This window comes from Oncorhynchus tshawytscha, linkage group LG05, assembly GCF_018296145.1.
Source record: "Oncorhynchus tshawytscha isolate Ot180627B linkage group LG05, Otsh_v2.0, whole genome shotgun sequence".
Lineage (NCBI taxonomy): Eukaryota > Metazoa > Chordata > Actinopteri > Salmoniformes > Salmonidae > Oncorhynchus > Oncorhynchus tshawytscha.
Window position 1 is genome coordinate 68,398,001 of NC_056433.1, and position 17,660 is coordinate 68,415,660.

At 41.8% G+C, this 17,660-nt stretch overlaps 1 protein-coding gene across 1 annotated transcript; it reads left to right on the plus strand.

The window, feature by feature from the left end:
* Positions 1–1,459: 1,459 nt before the first annotated feature.
* On the plus strand, positions 1,460–14,606 carry scinla (scinderin like a). Its single transcript, XM_024422016.2, has 16 exons — positions 1,460–1,617; positions 5,979–6,163; positions 6,551–6,705; positions 7,848–8,009; positions 9,194–9,343; positions 9,728–9,817; positions 9,945–10,166; positions 10,425–10,640; positions 11,243–11,376; positions 11,508–11,598; positions 11,846–12,016; positions 12,333–12,510; positions 12,831–12,946; positions 13,032–13,109; positions 13,428–13,488; positions 13,770–14,606. Exons 2-16 carry the CDS (start codon positions 5,983–5,985, stop codon positions 13,928–13,930), a joined length of 2,166 nt encoding a protein of 721 aa, XP_024277784.1. The 5' UTR covers positions 1,460–1,617; positions 5,979–5,982; the 3' UTR covers positions 13,931–14,606.
* The last annotated feature ends 3,054 nt before the right edge of the window (positions 14,607–17,660 follow it).

A 17,660-nucleotide genomic window follows, 5' to 3' on the forward strand; every position in this document is an offset into this window, starting at 1 on the left:
CCCTAAATGCTAGGCCTATTACATTGGCATCTGCAGCTGGATCACATCTTTTAAGTTGATTAAGAGACAGCACAATGGAACAAAGTATCCTGCCAAAATAATATGGAAACTGCTCACGTCCTCTACCAGGATGTATTTAGATGAGCTGAACACAGCATGATATCAGACAGTCTTTGCTATACTGGATCTGTGGGACCTCCTTACCCACATTGAAGTCGAAATTTTATAAGGGTTATGGTTATGGTTAGGGTAGGGGTTAAGGTTAGGGTTTAGGGAATGAGTCCCAAGGATACCAGATAGCAAAAACGCATATCACACAGTGGCAAAGTAGAAAAGGGCAACGATCTCATAGCAGCAGAGATTAAGTTATTCTCTAGAGTTATTCTCTGAAGAACCATTTTGTTCAACATCTTTGTTATTTATGTAGGCGTAGTTGTTGTCATGTTTGAAATGCCACTTTGCATTTAGCAAAAACATTCCATACTCCTACATAACCAGAATATAAATAAAACTCAAAACAGGATTTATTACACAGAATACAAGTTTATTACATGGCAATGTTATAGTCATGAAAGTTCCATAAATACGTATTACAAATATTTTTTTGCACTCCATTCCTGCCCATCAGTGGCGGATTTAGACATAGGCATCTTGCCCGGTGCAGCATTGGGCGCCCGCAAAAACAAATAAAAATATCTGAATGGTGACATTTGCGCGATCGTTTTTCTATCGCTCATTTGCATGTCACGTCAATGATATGTCACCGTGTGGGACTGTGGGTCAATTAACCTTATCGGAGTGGGCGCCCTGATGCTAGTTTGTGAGCTAGGCAGGCTACTGCCTGGGAAGGTCTCCCACTCAGAAGTACGAGATGGGGCGAGGTAGGTTGACCTCAGGTCTCTCCACTGGAAGCCCGAGGTAGGGCGAGCGGGGGAATCTATCAAATAGCGCACCTCTTTGTACAGTACTAATGCAATTAGTTGTGCAACTTAGTTTGTGTTTCTTGTTTGAAGTGCAATAGTGTAATAATCAGGTTATCTTCTTTATAAGTGTGTTATTCTATTTGTGTGATACAGGATTTGTGCAATTTAGTCTTATTTGTGTTTTTTGTTAGCAATAGGGTAATAGTGTAATAATTTGATTCTCTTTTTTATTTGTATTTATATACAACAATTTGTTTCTATTTGTCTTTGTTACTTTTTGATATTTGAGTCTTTAAAGAATATATGTATATAGTTTTAAATGTTATTATTATTTCTTTGCGTTGTTCCAAATGTCTGAATAAAAATTACAGTGCATAATGGTGTTTTTTGTTGCTGTTGGGGGGGAGGGGCGCTAAAGTGGGGGTTCGCCCAGGGAGCCATACAAGCTGGAACCGCCACTGCTGCCAATGACTGGTACCTCACTCAATGTAGGTCTGTAGTGGTATGTTTACGACGTGTTGTTACTTGCAGGTGGGTTGGGGCGCGTCCGGAGACGCCTCTTCTTTCCTGAGCGCTGACCTCCAGCTATATAATATCCTCTCTCACGTTCAATCTTTTCAGAATCTGGAATACTACACAACATCCAAATTTGACTTTTCTGCTGAGTTCATCTTCGAGAGTTTTCTACTAACAGGTAAATATATATATATTTTATATATATATAACTATTCATCAACTTGTTCTCATACAATAAGGATACACATAGATTTGTAAAATAAATACATAAATTGATCTGAAAGAAAAGAAAGCCTATGTTCATGGAAAATAGGAAACATAGTAATTTCTGTAGCTTCTTTAGAGACGAACTAAATTATAAAGTTGTTTATTATCAGAATCTTAAGTATTGAAGTAAAATGTTGCTGCCGGTAGATCTATTCTTTATCATATCGCAGTTGCCCTGTACACTCATATCAGGTAGCCTAGGCTAGATGTCTTTCGCTATTTTAAATAGATGTCACTCAAAATGTGTAGAGTGGCCAAGCGTAGTGAAAAATAACTGTTCGAAAATGTAAGTAAAAAATAAATAGAACTTCAATACGCTTCTACTTCATTCATAATTTCGGGAATTTACTGCCACTGTGCCTTTAAATTATAATGGGCGTCGGCTGGCTAGAATCACATGAATCCAAGAGGAAAGAAACCTACTCAAAAACAGTCCTTGTACCGTGATTCATGTCATATCTTGCAGCGGAATTAAAGAGAGAAAAATACTTGTAGGCTACAGTTCTCCATTTGATTGCTTAATTGAGTTGCTGTGCCAACATGTTGACTAGAGAATATGGAAAGTTAGGATTTGAACATTGAAAAAAATAAGTCCATCTCTGTCATGTATCTCTCTGCATGTTGATGCTTTTTTGCACAACGAGATTGTGAATGTAATATTCTAATGACTGATAATTCATTCGAATTTAATTAATGAATTAAATATATAATCTATTCTTATCATGTTTGTCTCAATCTTACATAACAATTTTTGTAAAAGTAGGAACTTTACTGTTTTTGAGGGTCATGAATCCTATAGTTTTTGTCATCTGTGTTCTGAGGTGGTTTTGTGTTGAGTCATCCTCTACCAGAATTAACCCAGAACTCATCCAGTAGCACCACATAGGAAACAAGCTGCTAGGGGAATACTAGAGGATAATTGGTTAGAGGAACAAATGGGTCACAAATGGGCTTATGTTTACAGATTCCTTCCTTAGGAGAAATGTATCTTCTTATCCAATCTCACAAGAAGCTTCAATCAAAACATGGCTGCAGGAAAAATTATATTGATATTATGTCATTCCTGCTTGTATGGTGAAATGGGCTTAAGTACTGTACATTTTCAGTTGCTGGATTGTTGAGAAAAGGATCAGTCTTCCAAACCGTCAATTTGGAGAGAAATTGAGGGAGCTACTGTTCCAAGTTCTCCCATGAGTCAATCAGGGTCACTTGATTCACTCTCTTTGCACCACCACCCTAGATCAACACAGATTTAGGGCTCTGGTCAAATGTAGTGCACTATATAGGGATTAGTGTGCCATTTGGAACAAAGCTTAGTTAGACACACAATTGTCAATAAAGGAGTAATAATAGTAAAGTAACAGGTTTTATGTTAAGTCCAATATGATAGATATACTCTCATTAATACTTCCAGTAATAAAGACATGAGTTTATAAATTCAAGCACATATTACATTTTTGTTTTAATGATGGAAAACATCCATAGTAAAGATAGACTGTCCAAGAAAATAATAATTGGTCGCCAACAAATATTTGTTTTGCAAACAGACACCCTGGTATCTGCTGCCATTATGGTGGGCCATTCCACAGAACACACACCTGTCTTATGTAAATAATACTGTTCATATGGCTTTCTCTTCGGTGGGCCAACAATTACCTCTGTTTACCTGAGAAAAACATTCACTAAGAATGGGAAGCTTTGCCCTGTGTTGTGTATTAAAACCTCTTAAGGATCAGACCCTTTTTTTTCACAATTTAGCCTAAAATGACATACCCAAATCTAACTGCCTGTAGCTCAGGACCTGAAGCGAGGATATGCATATTCTTGAAACACTTTGAAGTTCTTTGAAATGTGAAATTAATGTAGGAGAATATAACACATAGATCTTGTTAAAGATAATATAAAGAAAAAAACATGTTTTATTTATTTATTTGTTCCTTCTTTGAAATGCAAGAGAAAGGCCAATATACAGTTTTAGAACACCTACTCATTCAAGGGTTTTTCATTATTTTGACTATTTTCTACATTGTAGAATAATAGTGAAGACATCAAAACTATGAAATAACACATGGAATCATGTAGTGACCAAAAAAGTGTCAAACAAATCAAAATATATTTTATATTTGAGATTCTTCAAATAGCCACCCTTTGCCTTGATGATAGCTTTGCACACTCTTGGCATTCTCTCAACCAGCTTCATGAGCTTCCTGGAATGCGTTTAAATTAACAGGTGTGCCTTCTTAAAAGTTCATTTGTGGAAACTCATGCCTTAATGCGTTTGAGCCAATCAGTTGTGTTGTGACAAGTTGGGGGGATATACAGAAGATAGCCCTATTTGGTAAAAGACCAAGTCCATATCATGGCAAGAACAGCTGAAATAAGCAAAGAGAAATTACAGTCTATCATTACTTTAAGACATATGAAGGTCAGTCAATCCGGAAAATGTCAAGAACTTTCAAAGTTTCTTCAAGTGCAGTCACAAAAACCATCAAGCACTATGATGAAACTGTCTCTCATGAGGACCGCCACAGGAATAGAAGACCCAGAGTTACCTTTGCTGCAGAGGGTAAGTTCATTAGCGTTACCAGCCTCAGAAATTGCAGCCCAAATAAATGCTTCACAGAGTTCAAGTAACAGACAAATCTCACCATCAACTGTTCAGAGGAGAATGTGTGAATCAGGCCTTCATGGTTGAATTGCTGTAAGGGAACCACCACTAAAGGACAACAAGAGGAAGAGACTTGCTTGGGCCAAGAAACACGAGCAATGGACATTAGACCGGTGGAAATGTGTCCTTTGGTCTGGAATCCAAATTGGAGATGTCTGGTTCCAACCGCCTTGTCTTTGTGAGATGCGGTGTGAGTGAATGGATGATCTCCATATGTGTATTTTCCACCGTAAAGCATGGAGGAGGTGTTATGGTGTGGGGGTGCTTTGCTGGTGACACAGTCTGTGATTTAATTAGAATTCAAGGCACACTTAACCAGCATGGCTACCACAGCCTTCTGCAGCGATACGCCATCCCATCTGGTTTGCTCTTAGTGGGACTATCATTTGTTTTTCAACAGGACAATGACCCAACACACCTCCTGGCTTGGTAAGGGCTATTTGACAAAGGAGAGTGATGGAGTGCTGCATCAGATGACCTGGCCTCCACAATCCCCCGACCTCAACCAAATTGAGATGGTTTGGGATGAGTCGAACCGCAGAGTGAAGGAAAAGCAGCCAACAAGTGCTCAGCATATGTGGAAACTCCTTCAAGACTGTTGGAAAAGCATTCCAGGTGAAGATGGTTGAGAGAATGCCAAGAGTGTGCAAAACTGTCATCAAGGCAAAGGGTGGCTATTTGAAGAATCTCAAATATAAATTATATTTTGATTTGTTTAATACTTTTTTGGTTACTACACAATCCATATGTGTTATTTCATTGTTTTGATGGCTTCACTATTTTTCTACAATGTAGAGAATAGTAAAAAATATAGAAAAACCCTTGAATTACTTGGTGTTCTAAAACTTTGGACTGGTAGTGTATGACTTAGGAATCTAGGTGCAACTTCCATGATTGTAACGTAGACGCAGAGAGTCAGGAAGCAAGTGCAGTTGGTGAGTTTAATAACAAAGAACCTGAAGATATAAAAACAAGAGAAGCATACTAGACATGAAAACAAAACCAATACTGCCTGAATACTGAGGGCTAAATAAAGATGGTTGCCAGATGTGCATAATGTGGGTTGCCAGGACCGGTTGTTAGTAGAGCGGCAACATCGAGCGCTGGAGCGGGAGAATGGGTGACAATTATTAGCGCCATAGATTAGCCTTTCACACTACAGACGCTCTATGGACGGACTCTGACTTTGACATTGCTCATTCTGATATTTTTTGATTGTGTGTATTGTTATTATATTGCTAAATATTACTACACTGTTGGAGCTAGAAGCATAAGCATTTTTCTGTACCTGCAATAACATTTGCAGATCTGTGTACGCGACCAATAAGCTTTGATTTGATTTAAAGGCCTCCATAACAGGTGATAAAGAGCCATAAGTTTACATCATATCTTTGACATCACTGAGGGTTTTTTGTGTTTGTCAGTGGTAACAACAGTCACCTTGTACAGCACTCACCAAACAGAGAATTAGATCAAGATGGAAATAGATGGCTTGTAGAGTAGTGGATCAAGATAGGGGTTGGTTACTATTACATAACATTGTTGAAGTCCTAACTACAGCAAGCTCAAGTATGAAATGTTACTTTGTTTCTCCTCCTCTCCAGAACCATGGTGTTCCATAAGGAATTTCAGACTGCAGGGAAGGAGCCTGGTCTTCAGGTGTGGCGCGTGGAGAAGATGGATCTGAAGCCGGTTCTTAAACAGCTCCACGGAAACTTCTTCACCGGAGACTGCTACGTTCTTCTCTACACCACTGCTGCCCCCTCATACTACATCCACATGTGGCTGGGTGAGAGAGAGCGCTGGTTACCCGACTGATATAGCTTATCACCATGGCCACTCAGGCTGAGCCTTAAACCATTATCCTATATGTGCAGGAAATGGGTTATAAAGGGTTATAAAAAGATACATGCCTGTTCACTTGTCATATCTATTTGATAATGAACTGAAAGGTTCCTCCCTTGTATTGTTGTGTATGCTCCAGGGAGAACTTACCCCTATGTACAGATCTAGGATCAGCAATCCTAACTTAAACCATTAGTTTGGACAAATGCTAAACTGACCCAAGAACTGCACCTAGGGGAAACTTCACCCTACACCATTCTGTATGTTCATATGGACTTTTCCATTGGTCTTCTTCCTCAACTCCCCACTTCTCTATTGGCTGATACCACAGGAAGTGAGAGTTCTCAGGATGAGAAAGGTGCGGCAGCCATCTTTACCACCCAGCTGGATGATTTCCTGGGCGGAGGCCCGGTCCAGTTCAGAGAGGTGCAGAACAACGAGTCTCTCACCTTCCTGGGTTACTTCAAGTCTGGCATCAAGTACAAGGTTAGATATTTCAGAATAACATCTCAGAGAGACAGTTGGGCATATTAGCTTAGATCAGATCGCCATAGAAAAACCTCAATTGTTTCTTGGTTAAATAAAGATACCCACACACGCTAGCACGCACACTCTACACACACACATACATATATTGTTGTATGGTGATATTATACATTTTGTATTGTAGATATGTGGTGGTGTAATTATGTTAAATTATGTATTGTTTTGTATTTAGTTTTATGTGTGATGTAAGTTCCTTAATGTGTTTGGACCCCAGAAAGAGTAGCTGCACCCAAGGCAGCAGCTAATGGGGATCCTTAATAAATACAGTACTGCACATCCTTTTAAAAATGACTGAAGGTCTCGCTGTGTCTCGCATGACAACCCCAGTATAGCTTTGTTTTCCCTTTCCAGCACGTAGATGCTTACTCTGTTGTTATACATCCCACTACTATACTTCTCTAAGTATGTCAGTGACATTGAACCCCAATGAATTTGAAGAGAAGGGTAACTATCGAAAAGATTGTGCGTGGGTTTCTCATTATTAGGTTAAGTATTGGTAGAGTGGAGTCCCATTTGAACTTGTTGACTAATGAGACTCAATTTCACAGCTATTGATTACCAGCGTCCAGTTAAAGGATGGTAAAATGTGTATTAATCAATACTCTAGTGAGAACAACAGCAACACACCCATCAAAGTATTGAAATACTAATGAGTCATGACACATGTTGCACATATTTGAAGCTGTACATGCACAAAAGAGGGATTTGCTAAAAAGGTAACTGTGCTATTGATAGTAATGTGTGTATGTAAGTTTTAGCATCTGCAGTGGATAAAGTTTTCCATAGAGGGTTGCCATGGACAGTTTCAAATGATGGACAGGCTAAGGGAGGACACATATGGGTCTAATTCCAGAAAGCCAAATGGCTGCATGTCTGGCAAGATTTTACATTAGCTTCTGGATTGGCAAGTAGAGGAAGCTATGGAAGTAAATGTTTACTTACAACTCTGAACAAAGTTGCAGTCAATGACGTTGGAGTTTAACATGCAGTGTGTAACATAAATATATATAAACTTCTTCTAAGCAATGTATTATTGTTAGCTTCGTTAACCTGATACACTATTTCCATTGTCTGTCCTTCAGCAAGGTGGGGTGGCCTCTGGCTTCCAGCACGTGGTGACCAACGACATGAACGTCAAGCGTCTGCTGCACATCAAGGGCCGCAGGGCCATCAGGGCCACGGAGGTAGACATGTCCTGGTCCAGCTTCAACAGAGGAGACTGTTTCATCATCGACCTAGGAAAGGTGAGGCTGGGATAGCCTATCGGAGACTAAGCTAAATTATGATATGTTACTAAGTCTCCTCAACCAGACTCACGTGTTGAACTTGGCCAATGCTACATAAGGGGATTGTCATATAGGCAGATAGGGAGAAACACAATGATCCCACATGCACAATGTTTGCATATGTGTAATGAGGGTGATTTTACAGCCCTCTCCAAAGAAGGAGAGGGCTGTAAAATACCCCAGGTGTTATTTTGTGGATCATGCATGAGCATGAATAAGTAGGGGAGAGTGGGATAAGTTGAGCCATTTTGTACATTCAGCATCACGCCGTCAAGGGAAATATAGTATTCTGTCTAACAAAGATATCTACATATATTTTAGGATGGTCTGTATCCCTGGGAATAATCCGAATTCATGTAAACATTACTGTCTTGAAAACATTGCATGTCCAAAAGAAGTGGTCTCCTGGCATGGCTTACCCAGGGTGTGGGGTAAGATGAGCCCCGGGACAGGGTAAGTTAAACCGACTTCAAATTTCTGTGCTGAATTAAATATTAGCACTACCTTTTTAAACCCACATCTAGCTTTTTTTCCCAAACACAATCGTCATTTGAAAAATATTTTAACACAGGCTTAACACCTAACAAGCTATTTTTTTCAACACTTTTAACATAGGCCAGGTCCTGTTGTTACTTCAGATCCCAGCGATATCGCCTTGCATTGCCCCAGGAAAGAAAACACTTCAATTTGCTTAACTTGCCATTGGCTTAACTTACCCCAAGGCAAACATTTTGACTAAATTAGCCCACGCAGCTACAAGGATGCACTTTCATGCTAGGTTTAGGACCTCATATTGTAGCTTATAGAGACCCCAACTGATATATAGAACACTCTTAAAAGTATCTACTTTGGTTTAGATACAAGCATCATGAAACCTCTAACACAAAAAAAATGTTTTTTGGGCCTGACTTGCTTACCACTTTTTCCATGTGGTTTCTTCCTTCACAGACTCCATGAAATGATGACCTCTTCCTAAATATTTCATCAAATGATACAATTTGTGTATGGTTTCCTATAAACAAGGGTGGCTTAACGTACCCATTTGGCTCAACTTACCCCACTCTCCCCTGTGCATAAAGGCAAGAGTCTCTTCCCTTAGTCTGAGTCGTGGCCTTTCAGACAGCTTTTGTTTCCATTCTCAGGACATCTTCCAGTGGTGTGGCAGCGAGTGCAACAGCTTTGAGCGTTTGAAGGCGTCCCAGGTGGCCATCGATGTCCGTGACAACGAGAGGAATGGCCGTGCCACTCTGCTGATGATTGAGGAGGGAGGAGAGCCACAGGCTGTCATCGACGTGAGTCACTCTCTCTCACGCACACACACACTCACAGACACACACTCCGATAATCGCGGAGGGAGGATAGCCACCACCACCACTTCCTGACCCTGTTACATTGGAAGGGTCAGAGAATATGAGGGGGGTGGTTACTGGCATCTGCCATTATTATGTGCTCTGGGCACGCTAAGACATTGTGGTACGATCTTATCTCATTCAATGCATTTAAAGGGTAAGGAGTTGCATGGTGGTCACAAACTATGTACAGGGTATTTTATGCAATGCTGGAACCTTTTTAGAGGAGTGCACTGGGACTTCTTAGGCAGAGCTGATTAACTTGTCTTTGACTTATATCCCATTATTCACGACATGAAGCATTGTTGTGATTGTGTTTATTTTTAGGCTCTAGGGCCCAAACCCAACATCCCTGCAGGAAGCCCTGATGACGAGTCTGTTGATAGATCCAACCAGAAGAAGGGAGCTCTCTACATGGTAAAGATTTGCAGCCTTGTGATGCTCCCAGTCTGACCTGTTATGGCATGGCACTGTGCATTGTGACAGCAAAAGTATCCATTTCCGTTGTCGCTGTATAATATTGATGAATAAAGATGTATTGTAGATCTCTGATGCGGCAGGCTCCATGAAGGCATCAGTGGTGGCCCAGACCAGCCCCTTCAAACAAGAAATGCTTTCCCCCAGTGAGTGTTACATTCTGGACAATGGAGTGGACAGCAAGATCTTCATCTGGAAAGGACCTAGTGCCAACACAGCTGAACGCAATGCTGCCATGAAGGCCGCAGAGCAGTTTATCAAGGAGAAGAAGTACCCCAGACACACCCAGGTAACGTTACATCAAACCTCTCCCCCGTCACTACTGCTGCCTTGAATATTCTGAACTTGTACCCATGTTTGGGAAGTTAGTCTCAAGTGGTAACACCGCCAACTCCGGAAGAACACATGTTAATCCCTCTGGTCCGGCATTTTCCATACATAAGGGGAATGGCATTCCATGACAGCCACAACTCCACATCCCATCAACATCCTCTCAGATCTGTGGATTGATAAAGTCCTTTGAAGTCTACTCTATTTTATTCTACAGGTCCAGGTGTTGCCAGGCGGAGGAGAGACCACCCTGTTCAAGCAGTTCTTCTGTAACTGGAAGGATAAGGACCAGACCACGGGCCCAGGCCAGGCCTACAGCTTGGGGCGTATCGCCAGGGTGGTGCAGGTCCCCTTTGACTCCTCCGGCCTGCACACCAACAAGACCATGGCAGCCCAGCACGGCATGGTGGATGACGGATCCGGGAAGGTTCAGGTACGGCTGGAAAATAATAGTGATGACATACAATAATCTAACTCAGGACTATTAAAACAAGTGGCACTGGCTGGGGAAAAGGGATACCTAGTCAGTTGTACAACTGAATGCATTCAATTGAAATGTATCTTTTGCATAGGTACTGGAGGAGAGGTTTGGGAAATACTGATGTAACTCTACTACTTCTGGTGTGTTTAATGTAGAACATGACACATTGGGAGAAGTACAGTGAGGGTACAAAACATTATGAACACATTAGGTTTCATTTCTGGTGTCATGCCAGCTCTCTCTGCCAGCTGCCAGGCTATTTCTGCTGGTGGGATGTGGAGCACTCTTGTAACTTGTCTCCCCACTTCTAAAACCAAAGTTGCGCCCCTATCAAGAATGGTACAACACCCAAAGGACATCCTTGACACAACTGTGGGAAGCATTGGAGTCCGCATGGGCCAGCATCCCTGTGGAACGCTTTCGATACCTTGTAGAGTCCATGCGGCATTTCTGAGGGCAAAAGTTGGGGTGCAACTCAATATTAGGAATGTGTTATTAATATTTTGTACACTCAGTGTATGTCGTAATGTAAAGGAGATGGATCTCCTCCTCAGGTGTGGCGTGTGGAGGATGGTGACCAGGTGCCAGTGGACCCCTCCAGCTATGGCCAGTTCTATGGAGGTGACTGCTACCTGGTACTGTACAGCTACCGCCTGGGAGGCAGGGAGCAGCACATCATCTACACCTGGTGAGTATTGTTCACCATATCGCCACAAGGCTTAAGCTATAGGCCTAACTCTGCAGGAGGCAGGAACACATCCGTTCTCTGTCTTTGTCCCTATTCATATCCCTGTAAGATTGATTGATTGATGATTGCAGGCAGGGGCTGAAGTGTACTCAGGATGAGCTGGCTGCCTCCGCCTTCCTGACAGTCAGGCTGGATGACTCCATGGGAGGGTCTCCTGTCCAGGTGAAATACTAATTCAGACACTATTCATAACAGATATATCTTCTTTAATCACATCACATATGTCATAAAAAGGGGTTCTCTATATATCATTGTCTTGACTTAAATGGTTGAACTTGTGAAGGCTCCAGAGGCACTGCTCTGTGGCTGACCCTGTGCAGGTTCCAGCCTCTTGTGTGTGTGTGTGTGGATCCTAATCTTTGGTTTGAAGGATGTGCTGAAGTGTCTCATCTCCTACTCTCTCCTCCAGGTGCGTGTGACTCAGGGCCAGGAGCCGGCCCACCTGATGAGTCTGTTCAAGGGGAAGCCCATGGTGATCTCCCTGGGGGGGACATCCCGTAAGGGGGGCCAGAGCAGGGTGGGCTCCACACGCCTCTTCCACATCCGCCAGAGCTCCACCAGGGCCACACGGGCTGTAGAGGTCAGTCAGTCATACAACATATACAAATCAAATCTAAATGTATTGGTTGCATACATATACACACACACACACACACACACTGAAGGCCTATGTAGGTTTAGGTGATCAAACTACAGTACTAACCACTGATATTTTTAATGATCCTGATTACTTTAAATTAGGGCAGAAGTTATGAAGTTACATAAGGAATATGAGAAAGGAAAAATGTATATTCGGACAGTTAATAAAGTAACTGAGGATGATTATTGGATAGGAGTACCTCACCACTTCTCTTTCTCTCACTATGACTCCCTCGCTCCCATTCTCTCCTATCCAGGTGGAGCCCTCTGCTGCATTCCTGAACACCAATGATGTGTTTGTGCTGAAGTCCTCTAACACTGTGTTCCTGTGGAGGGGAGTGGGGGCCACTGAGGAGGAGCTGGCTGCAGCCCAATACGTCACCTCTTTCCTGGGAGGAGGAAGTGCCACTGAGGTGTCAGAGGGCAAGGAGCCAGGTGGGTGTTTTAGTCTTACACCTAATCACAGGCATAACATAACATATTTTAGTGATGATAGGATTCATTTACTTTCTCTTTTAAATACGTTTAATGTAACACTTTTATTAGCAAATAATACATATGAACAGTCATTACAAAATTACTCCAATTGATTCTTGTGTTTTTTATAGCTACTTTTTGTTTTTTAGGCAAATGCCATGGCCGGCTTTATAGTTAATTTTTCAGATTTTCCTTCATTTGCATTGAATTAAACTTGTTTTCCATACTGGTATGATGAGTGTTTCTGATGTATTGTATTGTTCTGCATCCTTCCCCAGCTGGGTTCTGGTCTGCTCTGGGAGGGAAGAAGGAGTACCAGACCTCTAGGAGCCTGCAGAAGATGGTTAAGCCACCACGCCTGTTTGGCTGCTCTAACAAGACTGGCAGGCTCATAGTGAGTAGAGGGTGGATTTCTCTTAGTGTAGGGATGGAATATTTTCTTGTGAAGGATACTCTGTATTCATCTCTCTCTCTCTCAGGCTGAGGAGGTGCCTGGAGATTTCAACCAGTCAGACTTGGCAACTGATGACGTCATGCTTCTGGACACTTGGGATCAGGTAAGGTCTTGGCCTGATGTTGAAGACCATTATACAATATAATCCACATGATCCCAGTGGCTCTGATACAACTGAAGTCCTGCCATGATAGTTTTTAAAGGAAGTGGTCCAATCCTCCAATCCCTCTCCACATTCTGCTTTTATTGTTTCTCTATCCAATGATCCCCTGAGGGTGCAGGGTTGAAGCCATAGAAATAGAATGAAATACTTCCTGGCATGGGTACACCCAATATGGCCGCCGCTCCACCCATCAAGGAGCATTGATTTGAATGGGAATGGCAATTCTAGTCATTTAAAATTGTTATATTACTTTTACAGATCTTCCTCTGGATCGGCAACGAAGCCAATGAGGTGGAGAGGACCGGATCAGCAAAAATTGGTACGATTGATAAATAATCTATTGGCCATTGTTGATGCATACACGCTATCACTACCTCAGTGTAGTCACTAACAAAAAATGTCAATCTATAGCAGGGTTTCACAAACTCTGTCCTGGGCCCCCCCCATTTAGTTTGTTCCCTAGCACTACACAGCAGATTCAAAGAATCAAAGCTTGATGATGAGTTGATCATTTGAATCAGACGTGTAGTGCTAGGCCAAGACCGAGTTTGTGAAACTGATCTATGGAGCTTAATGTAGAGCTTTCTTCTTTTCTTTTAGCCAAAGACTATGTGGATTCGGACCCTTCTGGTCGCCGGGGCATTGCCATCACTACGATCAAGCAGGGAATGGAACCACCAACCTTCACCGGTTGGTTCCAGGCCTGGGACCCCAAGTTGTGGGAAACCGACCCTCTGGAGCGTATCCGCGCCCGCTTTTAAACTTTACTGTGCTCAACCACTTCCTCCTGCTCCCTCCCCTCGCATGGCTTCTTCTCCTGCATTATCCTCTACTCCTGAAAACACAAGGCCAAGACATATGAAAGACATGTGCAAGCAGTTGGACCCATAAACCCAATGAAACTGGTCTGGTCCATTATATTGGATTAGCCTGGTCTCAGATCTGTTTGTGTTCTTGCATACTCCATTGCTGGTATTGTCAAGCCAAATGTTTGACATGAAAGTGAGTGACAAGAAGTTGGAATGATAGCACAAACAGACTGGCACTCATGCTATGCTTGGATGAATATCTCAGAAAATGTTGTCTTTATTTTGTTATTATCATGTATAACTGTATGGCTTCTCAATGAAACAAGTGCCAATGCTCAAACACAGGAATGATAGTTAAATACAAGAAAATGCCAAGTCTATTTCATGCTTGTATACTGTCGTAATTTTACTCTGAATCCGATAAAAATGTACTTCTGAAGAGAAACAACCAACAACCAGGTTTTATGGGATTTGATGATTGTTGTATTAAAACATCCTGCTTTTTGAAAGGGGGTTGTGTTTTTTTATTATGTCTTGCATTATGTACACTGAACAAAAATATAAACGCAACATGTGAAGTGTTGGTCCCATGTTTCATGAACTGAAATAAAAGATCCCAGAAATGTTCCATACTCACAAAAAGCTTATTTCTCTGAGATGTTGTGCAAAAATGTGTTTATTTCCCCGTTGGTGAGCATTTATTATTTGCCAAGATAATCCATCCATCTGACAGCTGTGGCATATCAAGAAGCTGATTTAAACTGCACGATCATTACACAGGTGCACCTTGTGCTGGGGACAATAAAAGGCCACTCTAAAATGTGCAATTTTGTCACACAACACAATGCCACAGATGTCTCAAGTTTTTGAGGGAGTGTGCAATTGGCATGCTGACTGCAGGAATGTCCACCAGAGCTGCTGCCAGAGAATGTAATGTTTACTTCTCTACCATGAGCCGCAACCAATGTCATTTTAGAGAATTTGGCAGTACACAGCCAGAAGAGGACTGGACACATCTCAGAGCCTGGTTACTCTCTAGTTTTCTTCCCAGCTTCCTGTCTTTCTTGAAATCTTTCTTTCTAGCAACCGTGCTATTACATCTGCATTGCTTGCTGTTTGGGGTTTTAGGTTGGGTTTCTTGTGACGAATGCTGATGTAAAAAGAGCTTCATACAATACATTTGAATGATTCTGTGTGTGTATAGGTGTCAGCTATGTGTATGTGCTGGGTGGTAAACTACTATATTTAAGACTCGATCATGCAACCGGCATTGGATAATGAGAATTGAGCTAACTGAGGGAGCCTTGTGAGTAAGAGGTGCTTTGGAACAGGCAGCCGGGAAAAATGAATTTATAATGACTATATTCAGCCCAAGAGCACAACGGCCACTAGCCGCAAAATGCATACATTTTTTTAGGGGCCATTACGGCCACACAAGGGGGATGCCGCTGTGAAATTCGAGGCATGATCAATTGCTTGTCAAATAGTGAATGAGAGACTGATGAAGTGTGTGCAACCTGAGCAAAAAACAAAGACTGCATGCCTTTTTCTAATCATCATTAGTCTCATCATGCAGCCTTAGAATGTATTAAAGCCCAACATTTGTATCACAACTAAAGTGTCATAAATAACTCTAAATTAAACATAATACGAGGACAAGCTTCTTTGTTAACCACTCAACACAGAATAGCTGTGCGCACACTCCCTAAAATTGTTTAGAGAAAATATCCTTTCTATATTATTCAGCTACGTTCAATTGTATTCTTCATACTATAAAATAACGCCATAGAATTCTAAGCAAATCTTGTCTAGTGTAGCCCACAGCTATATGGCATAGCCAGGTCAGGGCCTAACATAAGGACAACTCAGAGTATACTACTCTGTTCTTCTGTAATAGACATTTTTTTCATATCATGTTTCTTTGGACCTGTCTAAAATATATAACGGATTTATTGTGTTGGTGTAGCAATATCACATGGACTTATTAGACTTTTTACAATTTATATTTTCCAAAGGTCTGAATCAGTGGTGAGCGATAAGGCACTAGAGTGGCAAATCACACTTGCTGTCTATGCCTGGCCAGCTCCCCTCTCATCACCGGGATTATCTGCCTCTGACCTTATTAAAAGGGCTGAGTCACTGGTTTGCTGTCTCTCTCTCTCTCTCTCTCTCTCTCTCTCTCTCTCTCTCTCTCTCTCTCTCTCTCTCTCTCTCTCTCTCTCTCTCTATTTCAATTCAATTACATTCAAAGGGCTTTCTTGGCATGGGAAACATATGTTCACCCAATAGATAATTGAGTTTACCAAAATTTGATTTGTTTTGGAATCATTTCTCTCTGTCTATCTCTGCCGCACCTGCTGTCTCGACCTCTGAATTCTGGGTTATGAAAAGCCAACTGAGATTTACTCCTGAGTTGCTGACCTGTTGCACCTTCTATAACGACTGTGATTATTATTTGACCCTGCTGGTCATCTATGAATGTTTGAACATCTTGAAGAAAGATCTGGCCTTAATGGCCATGTAGTCTTATAATCCCCACCTGGCACAGCCAGAAGATACCTGGCCACCTCTCAGAGCCTGGTTCCCCTCTAGGTTTCTGCTTTTCCAGGGTGTTTTTTTGCTAGCCCCCATGCTTTTACATCTGCATTGCTTGCTGTTTGGGGTTTTAGGCTGGGTTTCTTGTGACAAATGCTGATGTAAAAAGGGCTTTATACAATCTATTTGATTGATTGTGTGTGTGTATAGGTGTAGGCTATGTGCTGGGTGGTAGACAATTTACCCATGGCACAGTATTTATTTACCCTAGTCTGACTGACACCAAACACACACCAAAGTCTTCCTCTACTCTCCCTCGCTGTGTACCACATGAGTCTCGTCAGCCAAGCTAAGTTTGCCCACACACCCTACTTCTTTGACCACTATCCCTACTAGCCCACAGCCACCCCACTAATCAATCTCATATAAAAGTCTTATAACATTAGTTAAGCCCTCAGACGGGGTCAGGCGTACTTCTCTTGTGTGTGTGTGTGTGTGTGTGTGTGTGTGTGTGTGTGTGTGTGTGTGTGTGTGTGTGTGTGTGTGTGTGTGTGTGTGTGTGTGTGTATTGTGCTATCGCAACCCACAACTGTCTCAGACTATGTTAGGAATATTTATTTCTCACACAATAGAATAGGTCAACTTTTGTACTATGGCGGGATAGTAGATTTACATTGTCTAGTGCTTTTGATTTTTTTACCTTTGGACTACTCATCTTGTTGTCTGACAAAAAGTAGAAGTTGGCAGTTCTTCCAATATCTTCAATATGCACCTCGGACGCGTGCAGTTGCGTCCAGGATGTGTCTGCCTTCACTTGTAGCCTGTGAGAAAGACTTGATCATGTGACTGGCATTGGACAATGAGAATTGAGCTATCTGAGAGAGCCATGTGAGTAAGAAGTACTTTGGATCAGGCAGCCGGGAAAAATATATTATAATGACTATTTCAGCCCAAGGGCACAACGGCCACTAGACACAAAAGACATAAAACATTTTAGGGGCCGTTACGTCCACACAAAGGGAATGCCGCTGTGAAATTCGAGGCATTATCAAGTGCTTGTCAAATTGTGAATGAGAGACTGATGAAGTGTGTGCAACCTGAGCAAAAAACAAAGCAGAGCCCATGCCTTTCATGAAGCGTTTTTCAA